Source organism: Colobus angolensis, unplaced genomic scaffold (assembly GCF_000951035.1).
Source record: "Colobus angolensis palliatus isolate OR3802 unplaced genomic scaffold, Cang.pa_1.0 Scaffold473, whole genome shotgun sequence".
NCBI classification, from domain to species: Eukaryota; Metazoa; Chordata; class Mammalia; order Primates; family Cercopithecidae; genus Colobus; species Colobus angolensis.
The window spans coordinates 33,736-50,085 of NW_012118188.1; the positions used below are offsets into that span (position 1 = coordinate 33,736).

At 40.5% G+C, this 16,350-nt stretch overlaps 1 protein-coding gene across 1 annotated transcript in view; it reads right to left on the reverse strand.

Moving 5' to 3' along the window:
* USP46 (ubiquitin specific peptidase 46) overlaps nucleotides 1-16,079 on the reverse strand; it is a gene marked incomplete at its 3' end in the record, with an annotated part of 46,289 nt that extends 30,210 nt beyond the window's left edge. The window contains exon 1 of the mRNA XM_011958768.1: nucleotides 15,776-16,079. Coding sequence (XP_011814158.1) covers nucleotides 15,776-15,790 — 15 coding nt within the window. The remainder of the gene's footprint in view (nucleotides 1-15,775) is intronic.
* Nucleotides 16,080-16,350: the final 271 nt, after the last annotated feature.

Sequence of the window (16,350 nt, forward strand, 5' to 3'; positions counted from 1 at the left end):
AGGTTAAGAACGGGCTTTTCTTATTATCTTTTTAACTCTTTGAATTTGCATTATTAGCATATATTATGTTTTATTAAAATTTTAGGTCAGGCTCATGGCTGTAATCCCAGCAGTTTGGGAGGCCAAGACAAGTGGATCACCTGAGGTTGGGAGTTCAAGACCAGCCTGACCAACATGGAGAAACTCCATCTCTACTTAAAAAGAAATACAAAATTACCCAGGCGTGGTGGCGCATGACTGTAGTCCCAGCTACTCAGGAGGCTGAGGTAGGAGAATTGCTTGAACCTGAGAGACAGAGGTTGCAATGAGTCAAGATCGCACCATTGCACTCCAGCCTGGGCAACAAGAGCAAAACTCCATCTCAAAAAAAAAAAAAAAAATTAACAAATTTTTAAAAATGTAAATAAAAGTTTAGTAAATGAATGCCCTGTAGACCAGTTGCCTAAGGCCCTTGGCAAATACCTCAGAGTTGTATTTGGCCATTTTTTTTTCACCACTATGAAATGCCTTTGATTTCAGTCACTTTACCTCTTTGTGGCCTTAGCTTCCTGGCTGAGAGGTTGGGCTGCTGATATCCAGTCTGACTATTCCTCAGGGCAGCAGAGAGAATGAAGCAAAAACTGGGAATGTTATCAGCACTGTATAAATCGTAAAGTATGTTACAAATCCAAGAGACTGCACTTCTATTGCTAGCACCCTGCACAAGACACAAAAGGCAATGAGGGGCACTGAAAAATAATTGCTATATGACCAGATGGTGAACAAAGTACCTATCTAGTGGGCTAAATCACAGGGTCTGGAAGCATAAGAAACATAGGGTTCTTATTTCCATCAGTAAAAAATGTGGTAACCTTTGAAAAACAATGCAGCCAACTTTATTAAAAATAGCATCTGAGCTGGGACACGTTCCAACAAGACTATAATCTTAGCTCCTCAAAGCACCTCTGAAAGTAATTCTATGACTACCAAGGGGTGCTACTAAAACACAAACAACAATAACAAAATCCGAGGAAGGATGATTCATAAATGCATAAGATGGAAAAAGAAAGAAATGTTTTGAAGCAATTTACAAGAAAAACAAGTCAGAATTTCTTCCTTGGTTGGGAGGTAAAGGATGAAGATGGCCTTGCCCAGAAGGAGAAAACAATGAAAACAATGGCATTAAAAGGTCTGGAAAAACCAATGAGAACTCTGTCGAAATATGGAAGAGCCTAAAACAAAAACACAGGGACCAGGAAGGGTCCTTGGAGAAGAGCCAGATCATGCCACAGATTAAAAAACGAAGGCCCAAAGAAGTAAACGTACTTGCCCAAGATCTTTCCAAGGCAGCTCATTTATCTGCGTCCTAGGACATGCAACCTTTCTTTCAAGTTTGTACAAGGAAGGGACACAAGAAAGGCCAAAGATAACATGTAAGGATTTCTAAGTACATAAAGAATAAGTCATTAATTATACACCATAATTTAAAGTAGATGACAGGAGAGGTGAACATTGCTGCTAAAACCACATTTGTAGATCTATGGTTCAAAAGGCTACTCTACTTATCAACTATACTTTCAAAGTACAAAGCACATAAAGGATCTATTTTCAAAAGGACTAGTGTTCCCAGAAATCTGATAACAAAGATCATTCCTATAGTCTTATGGAGAAAGTGAAGCAAAAATGAAGTGATTCAGCCCAAGATCTCAGGATGAGTCAGAAGTCACCTGACAGAATTCAAGTGTGATCACAGAGGAATTATGGCCACTGATGCCTCTCATGTAATTAATAATAATAGAGAACTCATAAATAGCATAGACTGTGTATAGTCACATTCTAGGGATTTTACCTGTATTTCATTCATTTTAATTCTCATAGTAACTCTGAGGCAGATGCTGCTACTGGCCTTATTTTAAAGATAAGAAAATTAAGAGGGCAGGGAACTATTCAAGTTCACACAGCTGCTAAGTACTGGAATTGGGTTTGAACTTGAACAATCTGGCTCCAGTGTGTGTACCCCCAACTACTACACAATATTGACTCTCAGGGAGACAGAGTCTCCTTGGAACTACAGAACTGAAAGAACTGAAGAAACCGAAGAGGTCACGAAGTTGTCAGGAGAACCCCCTTCCTTCTGAAGCACCCCTTGAAATTTTCCAGAATGAGAACACACAAGTCCTTTTCCGTGAAATCTCTACAGAGTACTGGCAACGTGTTTAGAGGAAACATAAAATTGAGATCGGGAGTCAGGGGAGACATGAGATGTAGTCAAGAGGAAAGCAGATTTTTTTTCAAAATCATTTCAAAGACTGTGGACCTTTTATCTAGCCAAATAATAAAAACAAATAATGTCAACTTTTAAAAAGCTAAAAGAGAAAACCATATCAAAAAGCGAATTTGAATTCTAGGGAGCAAACCATTTTACACCTAATAATGAAATAATGTGCAATCTTCTCTACTAAATACTTGGATAGATACTGACAATAATATAACAAAAACAATGGAAAAGGGAGAGAGAGAAAGTGCATACGCAGAACAAAATGTGTTAATATATTAATATAGCTTATCTCTTGGTAACATAGCTTATCTCTTGGATTACTGCAGGGAGAGGGGTGGGGAAGGAGAGAACTGGCAATGAATTAAACCGAGGAAAGAAATTATTTATTTTAATCCAAAGAAAGTTGCAGAATATCTGTTATGCCTTTAAAAGATACGAACCCACAGACCAGCCAGGAGCACTATCCATCTCCTCCTCTAGCTGCCTCTCCTCATCATTTATTTCAACGTCACTCTTCAAAGCTACCTTCCCTGACCCTTCCCACTCATAGAATCCTGTCTGTTCCTCCACAGCCCTTAGAACAATCTGTAACATCATAATTGTAATTATTTAACAATTGTCTTCCCACTAGACCATAGGTCTGCAACTAACAGCCCATGGGCAGATTATGCCAATTGTTGTCATAAATAAAGTTTTACTGCAACACAGCCATGATCATTCATTTACTTATGGCAGCTATTTTCACAGTATTAACAGCGGAACTGCATAGCTGTGATACAGACACTACGGCCCACAAAGCCTAAAACATTTACTGTCCAGACATTTACAGAAAAGCTTACCAACCCCTGTACTAGGCCATAAACTTTATAAGGGCAGCAATTAGGTATGATTCATTTGCCAGCACCTAGTAGAATGTCTGGTGTATAGAAGGCACTTGATAAATTTGCTCATTGAATAAACTTGGGAAGCAGGGGGAACGTTAGCAGTAGGTGCCACTCATTCAGACAACTTCACATCTACATATTCATTTAATCTTGCTTGCTAACCCAAGGCAGATTACGCTTAATATCCTCATTCTACACATGAAAAAAATGTATGGAACCTGCCCAAGCTCACTCAGCCAGTAAGAGCAGATGTGGGATTCAAACCTACGTCAATTCCATTCCTGAGTCTGAGCTCTGGACCACAAGCCAGGAGAGAAGATATTCTCATTCACATTTGCAGTAATTCTTTAGCTACAGATGTAAGGCTTGGGCAGACAGCCAGAACTGTCTCTGAGTATGTCCACTTTGGCTGCTGGCTGTCACACATTACCTAACCACCGGGCACTTACCCAGAGTGGCTACGAATGCCTGGGTTTAGTTAGCAACATGTCACCACTGAGCCCCTGTCCCACTGAGCAATACTGAATGTGACTCTCTCTGCCAAATAAATCATTGATGGGAACTCATTATCCCTATGTCATAGCTGAAGAAAATGAGGTTAACTAACTTGCCAAGGTCAAGTGTTAGCATAAGGCAGAGGTAAGTGGTGAACCTATGATCTTAACACCATTATTCTACAACACTGGTTCCTGTTTCAACAGCCCATTCCTCTCCAGGCTTTAACAGGGAAAGCAATCATGAACAAGAAGGCAGTTAAGGGGCATTTTCATTCCACAGCATGACAGCATGTCACTTCTATGTCTTATATCAGGGGTCCCCAACCCCCAGGGACAGTTCTGTGACCTGTTAGGAACCAGGCAGCACAGCAGGCAAGCAGGCATTATCACCTGAGCTGTACCTCCTGTCGGATCAGCAATAGCATTAGATTCTCACAGGAGAGTGAACCCTAGTGTGAACTGCGCAGCAGAGGGATCTAGGTTGCGTACTCCTTCTGAGAGTCTAATGCCTGATAATCTGAGGTGGAACGTTCATCCAAAACCATCCCCAGCCCTGCCCAGGTTTGTGGAAAAGTTATCTTCCACAAAACCTGTCCCTGGTGCCAAAAAGTTTGGGGACCGCTGTCTTACATGATACTGAATTAAAAAAAAACTCTGAAAAAAACCTTGGGGCAGGCGCAGTGGCTCACGCCTGTAATCCCAGTACTCTGGGAGGCCAAGGCAGGCGGATCACAAGGTCAGGAGTTTGAGATCAGCCTAACCAACATGGTGACACCCTGTTTCTACTAAAAATACAAAAACTTAGCCGGGCATGGTGGCACGCACCTGTAAGCCAAGCTACTAAGGAGGCTAAAGCAGGAGAATTGCTTGAACCCAGGAGGCGGAGGTTGCAGTGAGCTGACATCATGCCATTGCACTTCAGCCTGGGGGACAGAGAGGGTCTCCATCTCAAAACAAAAACAAAAATTAGCCAGACATGGTGGCATGTACCTGTAATCCCAGCTACTCAGGAGGCTGAGGCAGGGGAATCGCTTGAACCCGGGAGGCAGAAGTTGCAGTAAGCCGAGATCACGCCACTGCACTCCAGCCTGGGAGGCAGAGAGAGACTACATCTCAAAAACAAACAAACAAAAACAAACAAACAAAAACCTCAACATGACTCCATTTAATAATTGTACACAGAGGCCAAAACATCTGCCACTGAAGAAAGCTGACCCTGGGATACTTGACTACATGACCATCCCAAGTCATTCTAGCAAGGAGCGTTAAAAAATATCTAGAAAGAAGCTTTGGCTGGCAAAACAATTCTCCATATATTTAGAAATAACACAATGAAGTCCTCATGCAAAACTAAAACTTCAAGTCAAAAGCAGAACAAAGAATCTTGAGGCCATGTCTGTTTCCTAGCTGCAGGTGGAAGACAAGGAAATAGCCGCTCATGCCACTGAACTCAGTGAGCTAGAAGCAAGAACCTCATTTTCAATTCAATCTTTCTACAAAGCCACCAAGATGCTGCCTGAATTATCGTGTCCCTTAAGCTCCTACTTTACGCAGAAATACACTTCCCATCTCTTCCCAGAAAGGCAGCAGAGGAGGCTGGGGTCCTTGCAAAATCCCAGGTCAAAGAGGCCTTGATATGGTTTGGCTCTGTGTCCCCACCCAAATCTCATCTAGAATTGTAATTCCCACAATTCTAGGGGCCTGGTGGGAGGTGACTGGATCATTGGGGTGGTCTTTCCCCTTGCTGTTCTCATGACAGTTCTCACAAAATCCAGTTGTTTGAAAGTATGTGGCACTTTCCGTTTCCCTCTCTCTTGCTCTCTCCTGCTCCACCATGGTAAGATGTGCCTGCTTCCCCTACACCTTCTGTCATGATTTTAAGTTTCCTGAAGCCTCCCAGTCATGCTTCCTGTTAAGCCTTTGGAACTGCGAGTCAATTAAACCTCTTTTCTTCATAAATTACCCAGTCTCAGGTAGTTCTTTATAGCAGTGTGAGAATGCACTAACATAGGCCTGCTCTGCAAATTTTATTTTATTTTATTTTTTTTTGAGGCGGAGTCTCGCTCTGTCGCCCGGGCTGGAGTACTGTGGCCGGATCTCAGCTCACTGCAAGCTCCACCTCCCGGGTTCCCGCCATTCTCCTGCCTCAGCCTCCCGAGTAGCTGGGACTACAGGCGCCCGTCACCTCGCCCGGCTAGTTTTTTGTATTTTTTAGTAGAGACGGGGTTTCACTGTGTTAGCCAGGATGGTCTCGATCTCCTGACCTCGTGATCCGCCCGTCTCGGCCTCCCAAAGTGCTGGGATTACAGGCTTGAGCCACCGCGCCCGGCCTGCAAATTTTATTAATAGGGTGATTTCATCCTCCTATCTTCTCATCCAAGCTCAAGGTCTTCATCAGTGAAAATCACAACTCCTGCATTCCCACCTCACAGCATGGGGAGCACTGCAGGCGTCAACCTGCCTCAATGCACTTGTGCAGCAACCCTGCCCTCAGGAACCAGTCCCTCCTGGGTCAGTATTGCACCGTCAGAGATCTTTTCAACAAATGTAACAAAAACATCCTGAAATGTGCTGATTATGAAATATAAAATATAAAATTCTGGGCTCTCTCCTCCCACCCCCAATAGGGTAGCAATGGGAGAAAAAATATGAGCAAGTTGTTCTTTACAGCAATGTTACTCAAAATGCTCTGTGGTGAGCTACATCCAGAAACTGAAAACATGGAGATAAAATGAGTGGATAGAGTAATTTTGTATCTGTCAAGTTTAGTAACAAAAAATTAAGGCTTGCATTTTATTTCTCTTTGGGTTTTTTTAATTCAATTTTGCTAGTTATTCCTTTTTATTGTATTTTACAAATATATTGGTCTGAGACAGACTGAAAATAACAATAAAACTGGTCCTTCCCTGCAGACTCTGAAAATAATTACCAACAGCAAGGCATTTAAATAAAATTGAGTTTATTTTCCTAAATGTGTGAATAGCTGCTAAAGCTCACTTCTAACAAGAGAAATGCAAACTACAAATTAAGACACCATCTTTCCCCTGACTGGCAAAGATCAAAAGGTTTCTGGGTAGCAAACTGCTTTGGCAAGGCTGCAGGCAGCCAGAGTCACACATATTGCTGATGGAGGGCAATTTGGCAAAATCCATCCCAGTTACAAATGCAAATCCATTTTTAGGAAGTCGGTCTACAGATATACTCCCACATATGGACAAAGTTGTTCCTTACAGCCTTGTTTGTAAAAACCAAAGACTAGAAAACTACCTACAACATGTCCTGCTAGTCAGTGAGGGCCTGGTTCAGTGAATTCAATACACTCAAGCAACTGAATACTCTGCAGTGATAAAAAAAAGAATGAGGCGGCTGTTCCCATGGACCCTCCTACAAGACACAAACAGCAAGGGGCAGATCAGGACAGATCAGGGTATACTCTATGTACTGTTTGTGTTTTTAAAAACTAGGAGAGAAATATAAACACATTTGCTTGTATATGCATGTAACTCTAAAAGGAAGCATAAGAAACTACAACTATTGATAGATGCCAGAGATAAGAATTGGACAGTGGGTCTATTTCCAACATACAACCTTGTCCACATTTTGAAACGTCTGCCACATAAACTCAGAGTACCTATTCAGACACTTTACTTAAAAATTTAAAAAAGAAACTGCGCTTAGCTACTTCATGTATTTCTCAGTTAGGAAGGCTGTGTGCGCCAAATGACACAAAAGAGTGTGGTATAAGCTCATTCAAAGACAACATATCTTTTACTCACCACGTGCCCTCATTCTCAGAAAAAGGAAAAAACACTGTATCTTGACTAGTGACAACAAAAGCTTGGCCACACCCCACCAGCATGTGTCCTCCAACGGCATTTTGGTCAGAAATCATAGCTTCTTTCTCCCTTTGTCCTGCAGCCGTTCCCTAGTTCTCCTTGACTGAAAACCATAGCTGGTTTATAACACACATGCTCATCTTCTTGCCACTGCTCACCAGCAGGAGTGGTTCTTATTTTATAGACCCAGAGAGGCCTCAGTGACTTGCCCAACATCGCTAAAGCTGGAAAGCAATCAGAGCCCAGGATTTCTGAGTCCTAGCTCAGGGCTCTGTCTACTACAGTGTTTCGTGGACTCTTTCACTAGTGGAAACAAGAAGGGCACTGGAAGAAAGTGGTAATGCAATGCCCAAGCAACAGGCTAAGCACTAGACATCAGTCTCTCTGGTTAAGCCCCACAATAACCCAGGAAGGTAAGTTCTCTCATCACCCACAGGCTATGGATAAGAAGCATGTCTTTACAAGGGTAGAGAACATCAAGCTCTCATACCCAATCAACAGTGGTATAGAAAGTCCAACCAGATCTCAGCCATGTGCTCACCTGCCTCCCAAGGAAGCTCACTGACCAGATCCATCATCTACAAAGCAGTTCAACAAATGGTGCTCCCCCAAGAGCCAGTTATTTGAGCCACTACAAAGAACCTCTCATCTGAGCCAATGTCACCCAAACTATGGGCCATGAATCCTGGAGGGAGGGGAATTACTCTTAGATGGCACCAGTATGAACAGTTTTAACTGTAGAAATAATGTTTTTGAAAAGGATTAGAAAAGTATAAAACTAGGTCATCAAACCCATCATTTTGCAGATGTTTCAGAATGAGGTTAAATTAGGGTGAATAGATTAAGGAAAACTAAGTAAATAAGTCCAAGTGATACAAAGATGTAGCAAAAACCATGAAGAATGATGACAAACTGACATTTGAGTATCACTGACCTAAGCAACTGGATCCATCCCCCAGTTTTTCTCTAGAGTAAGAAGAATTTGGAAATAATAGGTTATTCACCCCTACCCTGCCAACCATACAATATGCATTCGTTCTGAATGTTATTTTTATTTATTTATTTGTATTTGCCTTCTCTCCATTACTATAGTACCCCTCTGATTCACGAGGCAGGGAAACCCAGTTCCCAAAGCATCCTGAAACTCTGCATTTAAATGGGAGTGTCCTGTGGTGGCTTAACCTTAGAGTGACCTACCTCGAGTTTGCCCTGAATAGCTCAGATCACACCTATAGATCAATTAATGCTTTATAATCACTCTGAGCATTCTTTTTCGTTTTGAAAAGTATCTGACTTCGGAACCCAATTAGACAGTTTCCTGTTGTCCTGTCACCCGCTACAGCGCTGATTAGAAGAGTCCTGTGGGCCTGTCTCTACCTGTTTCTCCCAACACCACAGCTTTAAAGACGGTATCTCATTGACTACCTTTGTTGTAAAAAGATAAATAGGCTCTAAGATTTACCAAACAGGATTTTGAATTCCAAACTTCTCCACTTTACAACTATATAGAAAATAGAAGTTGTTTTGTTTTTCCCAAAGCCTTGCTGCTCTAAAAATGGTCCTGAAACCAGCATTATCTATATCACCAGAGAGCTTGTTAGAAGTGCAAAATCTCTACCTTACCCCAGACCTGTTGAATCCAAATCTACCTTTTAACTAGAGCTCCAGCTAATGCCTATGCATAATAAAATTGGAGGCATACTGCTGTACTGCCGGGCAATTCTTCCATTCTACCAAATTACATCCCTTCATTCATTTATCAATATTTAATTATTGAGCACTAACCACATATGTGCTAGGCACTGTGCTGACAGCTGGGAAATCAACAGTGAATAATTCAAATAAATATAGTTCCTGCCCTCATAGAGTTGTCAGTCTAACATGGTGGTTTCTCAACCTTGGAAGCTCACATCAGAATCAACTGTGGCATGTAAAATACACACTCACACATACACACACAGGTGCCTAAAATTCACCCCAGACTACCTACATCTACATACTGTCAGAAACGCTTGAGACTAGGATCCTAGAAACTGCATGTTAAAAAAGCTCCAATTGGTGGAATCACTTTGGAGAGAAATTTGACACACCTAGCAAAGCTGCAGATGGGCGCATCCTAAAAGCAGCACATTGACTTCCAGGATTATATCCTAAAGAAATGAAGACACTTGAGCAAAGAAGACAGAAACAAGAACATTCACTGCAGCACTGTTTCCAGAGAGAATATTGTAGAAACTACCAAATTGCCCCTAAATAAGAGAATGAATAAGTAAACCATGGTTAAGTCAAAGAATCCTGTTACAGAACAGTCAGAATGAATAAACTTGACCTCTATGTGTTGACATAATCTCAAACATACCTGTTGAGTAAAGACGGTTGCAAAAGGCTACACAGTTTTACCAATACACAAACGTTGCAATCCATTGCTTATGAATTCATAAATACGAAGTAAAGTATAAGACATGTTTGGTAAACACCATACCAACTTTAGGAAAATGGTTTGCTCTGGGAGGAAGAGAAAGGAAAGCGATAGGGGTGAATAAGTGTCTATTTTTAAGGTAAAAGAGTCTAAAAAGAGTTAGTGCTATTTTTAAGGTAATGTGTCTAAAAATAAAAGTAATCAAATATGGCTATATTTTAATATCTGTTAAATCTGAAGGGTAGGTAAACATAATAACATTATTTTTTTCATGCTTTTTTGTATGTTAATGTTTGGTGAGTCAATTATTATTTTTAAAATTTCTTTCAAAAGCTTCACAGGTGACGTGATACAAAGTCAATGCTGAAAATCTCCGTTCTGAGAACATATACTAATAAAAAAACCTGGCTATTTAATATCAAGAGAAAGTTAAGTTGGCTGGCGCAGTGGCTCACGCCTGTAATCCCAGCACTTTGGGAGGCCGAGGTGGGCGGATCACGAGGTCAAGAGATCAAGACCATTCCGGCCAACATGGTGAAACCCTGTGTCTACTAAAAATACAAAAATTAGCTGGGCATGGGGGCACGTGCCTGTAGTACCCTACTCAGGAGGCTGAGGCAGGAGAATCGCTTGAACCTGGAAGTGGAGGTTGCAGTGAGCTGAGACTGCACCACTGCACTCCAGCCTGGCATCAGAGCGAGACTCCATCTCAAAAAAAAAAAAAAAAAAAAATGAAAAAGAAAAAGAAAAAGAAGAAAGAACAGAAAAAGTTAAGTTACTAAATAATTTTACATTCATTTTTAAAAAACTTTCACATGGAGTAATTTATTAAGCAATATTTCTTAAGAGGCTAGGGTTATTACCCAAGGGAAGCAATATTTCTCCAAGCATGGCCCTCAGCTCACCTATAACAGAATGTGGAGGGAGTAGGAAGGAGGAGGGAACACTAATTTAAAAGGCAGATTCCAGAGCCCCAACTAAGACCTACTTAATCAAACTCTCTGGGTGTTGAACCCCAGAGTCTAAATTTTTAATAAGAGAATGCACATGTGGGCACCATTCTTTGGTACACCAAAGAACCTAAAACCATACATTTCTTTGTTTAATGAGGTAATACTCGTCATACTCTGAAAATTAAAATGAAGTGTAGAGAATACTTTCTAAATATTTGAGACAGTAATTCCACCAGTATATATTCAAGCAGATCCAGATAAAAATTTTCCTGCACTGTGTACCTAACCTGAAGGACAAAGAAATGTATTTTAGGAAGATAACCATCATTTCACAATGCCTTTCTAAAAGAACTTGAAAAAGCAACTGGGTAAACAGGAAAACTCCGCAAGTCCAGTTTTGCTGCTGCTCTCACCAGAACAGGCCCCAGACACAATTTTCACTAAAGCCAATTTCAATTAAACCAAGCAAATGTGGCTCGACCAAAGCCTGGCTGGCACAGGAAGGTCTCCTGAATTTACTATCAAAATTCAAGATATCTTCTCAGTGCTACTCTATTGTTTTTTTGTTACTCGTTTTCACCCCTCCACAGTGATTACCTTCTCATCATTTTTTTCGCCTGCATCTTCCAATCCATCCCTACCTTTCATGACTTTTGCTTTGGTCTCCTTGATTTTCCTCTTCATTGTCCTTTCTTCATTGTCCCTGTTTTCAGACAAAACCAAAACTACAATCCTGACTTTCAAGCCCTGGAAAACTGCTCCCAAGCCCCTGAGTTGAAAACAAACCAGCATAACAAACACATGAAAAGATGTTCAACCTCCCCTAGCAAACAGAAAAAGTGAAATTTTAAACCACAAAGGCACAATGTCACACCCATCAGATTGGCAAAACATCAAGTCTAGCAATATCAAATATCTATAAACATGTGAAGCAATTGGAACCCCCAAATGCTGCTTGGTTGGAATGCACATTGGGACAACTTCTTTGGAGAGCAATCTGGCAACTTATTAAAGAAGACGGTGTAATTTCTTTGACCCAGCAATTCCCTTCCAGGTTTACACCACAGAGAAACTGTCAACTGTCAACTGTGTATACTATACACAGGGAGATGAGTTCACAACTGTTCATTGCACTAAAACAGCACTCACAAATTTGTAAGCCTGCTTACAACATTACAATGAATGTGTCATAGCATATTTATATAATAAAATGTTGTTATACAGCAGTTAAAATAAACTAGGATTATGTGTCTCTCAATAGCAAAATCACAATTTAAACAATAAAAGCAAACTGAGAAGACTGTTTAGTATTATAAAGCATGTTAAAACATGAAAAAATACACTATATCTAGTTTATGAATGCACACAAATCTAGTAAAAATATAAAAATACACAATAAACAACAAATGTAGAATAGTGGTGGAGGGGCAACAAGACCAGGAAGGACTCATAGGTGGTTTTAAATGTATATATAGTATTTTATTTATTCACGGGGTGGGGAGTACATGAGTGTTCACTCTATTATTCTACATTTCTGTATGTCTAAAAATCACCATCACTCAGAAAAAAAGCCAAAGTCTAAGCTAATTTAAAAGTATCTGAGGGTTCTGAAAGTGGCATTGGAACTTGAGGAAGAAAAGGAAGGTTGGCCCTATGAGTGTAAAGTGAAGCTTTGGGGACCACGGAGTCCCACCACCATGATTTTAAAACTATCCATCACAAAGAATCATTCTCAGAATTGTGGTAAACTTCCATGTACAGCACTTAAAACATCCCTCAAACTTCAAGCCATAGTCCCAGAAGAGAAATATTCCAAAAACCCTTTACTGTTGGGGTTGGTTGGTAATACAGAGTTTGTCTCAAGAATGTTTTTGCAGCAGGGCACGGTGGCTCATGCCTTTAATCCTAGTACTTTGAGAGGCTGAGGCGGGCGGATCAACTGAGATGAGGAGTTTGAGACCAGCCTGGTCAACATGGTGAAACCCCATCTCTCCTAAAAATGCAAAATTAGCCAGGCATGGTAGCAGGCACCTTAATCCCAGCTACTCGGGAGGCTGAGGCAGGAGAATCATTTGAATCCAGGAGGCAGAGGTTGCAGTGAGCCATCACACTCCAGCCTGGGCACCAAGAACAGAACTCTATCTCAAAAAAAAAAAAAAAAAAAAAAGATTTTGCTGGTTGATTTTTGGGTGGCCTTTCCTCTTAAAGACCACCAAGGCCTTTCAAACCCTTAGGCCAGCATTTGGTTCCACCAAAATTGAAGGTTTGTTGTAAGAAGCTGCATTAAAATAATTAGACCAGAAAAGTTAACTAGACTAAAAGACACCATCTTTTACATCTCTTCTAGTTAGTTAGCTTTGGGTGGCTTCATAGGTAGGCTAGTGATAGAGATAGGTGGTTACCAAATATCCTTCTGATGATACCACAGAATTTAATACCATCATGGAACCCTAATCCATTCACACTAACTAGAAAGACCAGGAGAGGGGAAAAAAGACATCTGAGCTAGAGAAATTTCTCTAAATTGCTAAGAGAATAAAAATTGAAAATGTCTTTCAATTATAACCCAAACATACCAAAATTCCACTTAGTAAAGAATAAACAAACAGGTTTTACGGTATGAGTGAACTGAAGCACATAAAGTTGCTATTCAGAAAAGGTATCATAATCTTTCATTCTAACTAAATACCGGCATTCAGTGCAAGAAAAACAGAAAAATCCGCAGAACTAATTGTCAGGTCCCAACCTAACATAAACCTCTGCATATGAGACCAGTGGCGCCAGAAAAACAGAATTTCTTTTCTTTAAACATTAACTCACCTCACCTCAGACTGTATTTTCTAACCCCAGCAACTATCAGAGTAGACCCTCACATGACTTTACACCTAGCTGATACATTAACTAAACTTACAGTTGCCAACTATCTTTGAGAATGGAAAGCATGAATAACAATAACAGAGGAAAAGGCAAGATTATCTGTTCCCCCAAATCATAAGATTAACATATTTTTTAATCATTAAAAAATTGTTTCCAACCATTCTCAAAATACTTGCCTTAGGTAAGTAGTTATGAAGATAAAACTATAAAAGTTCTCTAGTTTTCTTTCAAAATTTTAACATTTACTTTCCCTTTATTTCAACATAACTTCATTTATTTATATGTATATGTTTTTATTTACATGATTTTATTTGTTTGTTTTTGGTAGAGATGGGGTCTCACCATGTTGCCTAGGCTGATCTTGAACTCCTGGGCTCAAACAGTCCTCTTGCTTCAGCCTCCCAGGTACTGGTATTACCAGTGAGCCACCGTGGCCAGCCTACTTCATTTATTTAAAAGAACTAAAATCTGGCACTCAAACTGGTACCAAAAATTATCCTGAGGCTGTTCTACAGATGCTAAAATGCTAATATCTCATAAGTTTAATGCAGTTTTAAACAAGGCAGTTAAGTAATGAAGTGGTTGCTAACCAATTAAGAGGTGCAGATTTTCATAAAGGCTTTATCTAAGAAATTCTACTAAGAAGCTTTTCATGACCAAAAACAGAAAATCAGTTTTAGAAGATGAGAAAAACGAAGGTCCCCAGAAATACAACAATTTGCCGAAAAGCACCATTAGATTCATGCTTAACTGGAGAGACACACAATGGTGCAGATTTCAGTTCTAACTCACATTGACTATAATCATGTCCTCATATAAAATAAAAGCCAGAAGTAGAACGTGTATCCAACTTTGGTCAAATGAGAATATATTTTTGAAATGTCCTGTTGTATTAATCGGTCTTTCCACTGTACAGCTGCTGGGAGTTTGTTCAACCTCTATCTGTGCTGGTATCACACTGTATTGAAATGGTTTCATCTTTACCAATGTTACACCCACAAGATAAGGAACAGCTGAGCCCCTTGGGGACAGGAACCCACCTTATTCATTTATTAGGCAGTTGAATACAGTCTGTGCCAGCACTAACATAGCAGGTCCTCAACAGATGGCCATTTATCAGAACAAAACTCGTAATCTATTTGATACACGGCATTTTCTCAGAGGTACATCTTACAGCATTATTAACAAATGAAGTAAGATTAGAAGATCTGGACCAATTTGCATTGATATGTCACATTTGGTTTCTTCTAACTAATGCTTCCTTTTTAGAAAATTCCTCAAGCTCTTCAAACAGGAAACTTAAAAAAACCCAAAAACAAAAACCTTCCATTTGCAGGGCCATAAATATATATAGGAAGTTAAATCCATTGGTCTGGATAAAAATCAGAGGATTATCAACAGAAGACATTTCCTCATGCTTGGTAGCAGCTAGTGCATTATGAAAATTACAACACACCAGCCAAACAAGCTTTACTATATCTGAACCAGACACTGCTGTGTGGCCAAGCTGCCTTGCCCTGAGCAAGTTCATCAAGAATTACCATGGCAGGAATTCACACGGAAGAAAAATTAAAACAAATGGAAACTAGTACTAAACTTCCAGTGGACAATAAAAGTTCAGCAAGTGGGTGGGTAAGTGGAGGAAATGAAGATATTTTCCAGTTTTCTATATCTAAAACTGGCACAAGAAGTATGGGGAAAAGAGGGGATGTTTAGTTCTCAATCACACGAAGTATCTGCCACAAGTTTGATTTCTACTCTGCCGGGTCCTTTCTTATCTGGTGGAGGAAACAAATCTCCTTTCAATGATAGATCTTCATTTCTTCCTGTTACCCAGAAAAAATGGTATCTTCTAACATCCTTTCTGGTCACATATCAGTCTGTTCAAAATATGTCACACGATCCGCTTAAAAAAAAAAAAAATGCAATCCCCACTTGCTCTTACTACAACTACTCAAACCAGCTGGGACCAAACAAACTTAGGAGTGGGAAGGGTCAGTAAGAGGCCCACAGAGAAGCTAAGCAGTGAGAAGGGACCTGTAAGACACCTACCTGGAAACAATTCATTATTGAGCGAAGAATCAAGGTCCAGTGAATATTTACGTCTGATCCAGTGAAAAGACAGCAGTTTTCTCATATCATTTCTCCTCTGGGAATGAAGACTGGGAAGGGCGGTAGGGACGGTAGGGGCGGTGGGGGCAGTGAGGGGGGGTGACCTGAGCAGGGGGCGGGGTTAAGGATTCCCACTCCAGCCTTCCTATACCTGGGCAGTGTTTATATTAGTGGTTGCTTTCACCAGGTCTGAAATGGCATGATCTCCACTGTCCCTTAAACACCTGGTAGATGACATAACAATGAGAAAGATGATGTTGACAATGACACTGAGTCCTAGCCATGTACCAGGCCCTGTGCCCAAGTAATACAATATTAACATCTCCTTTTGGTAGATAAGGAAAGTCTAAGACTGGGCAACTTGTTGAAGGACACAAAACCAACATGTGTTAGAACCAGGACCTGCCGAGCATGGTGGCTCACAGCAGTAATTTGGCGCTTCGGGAGGCTGAGGTGGGAGGACTTCTTGAGCATAAGAATTAGGGACCAGCTTGGGGAACAAAGGGAGACCCAGT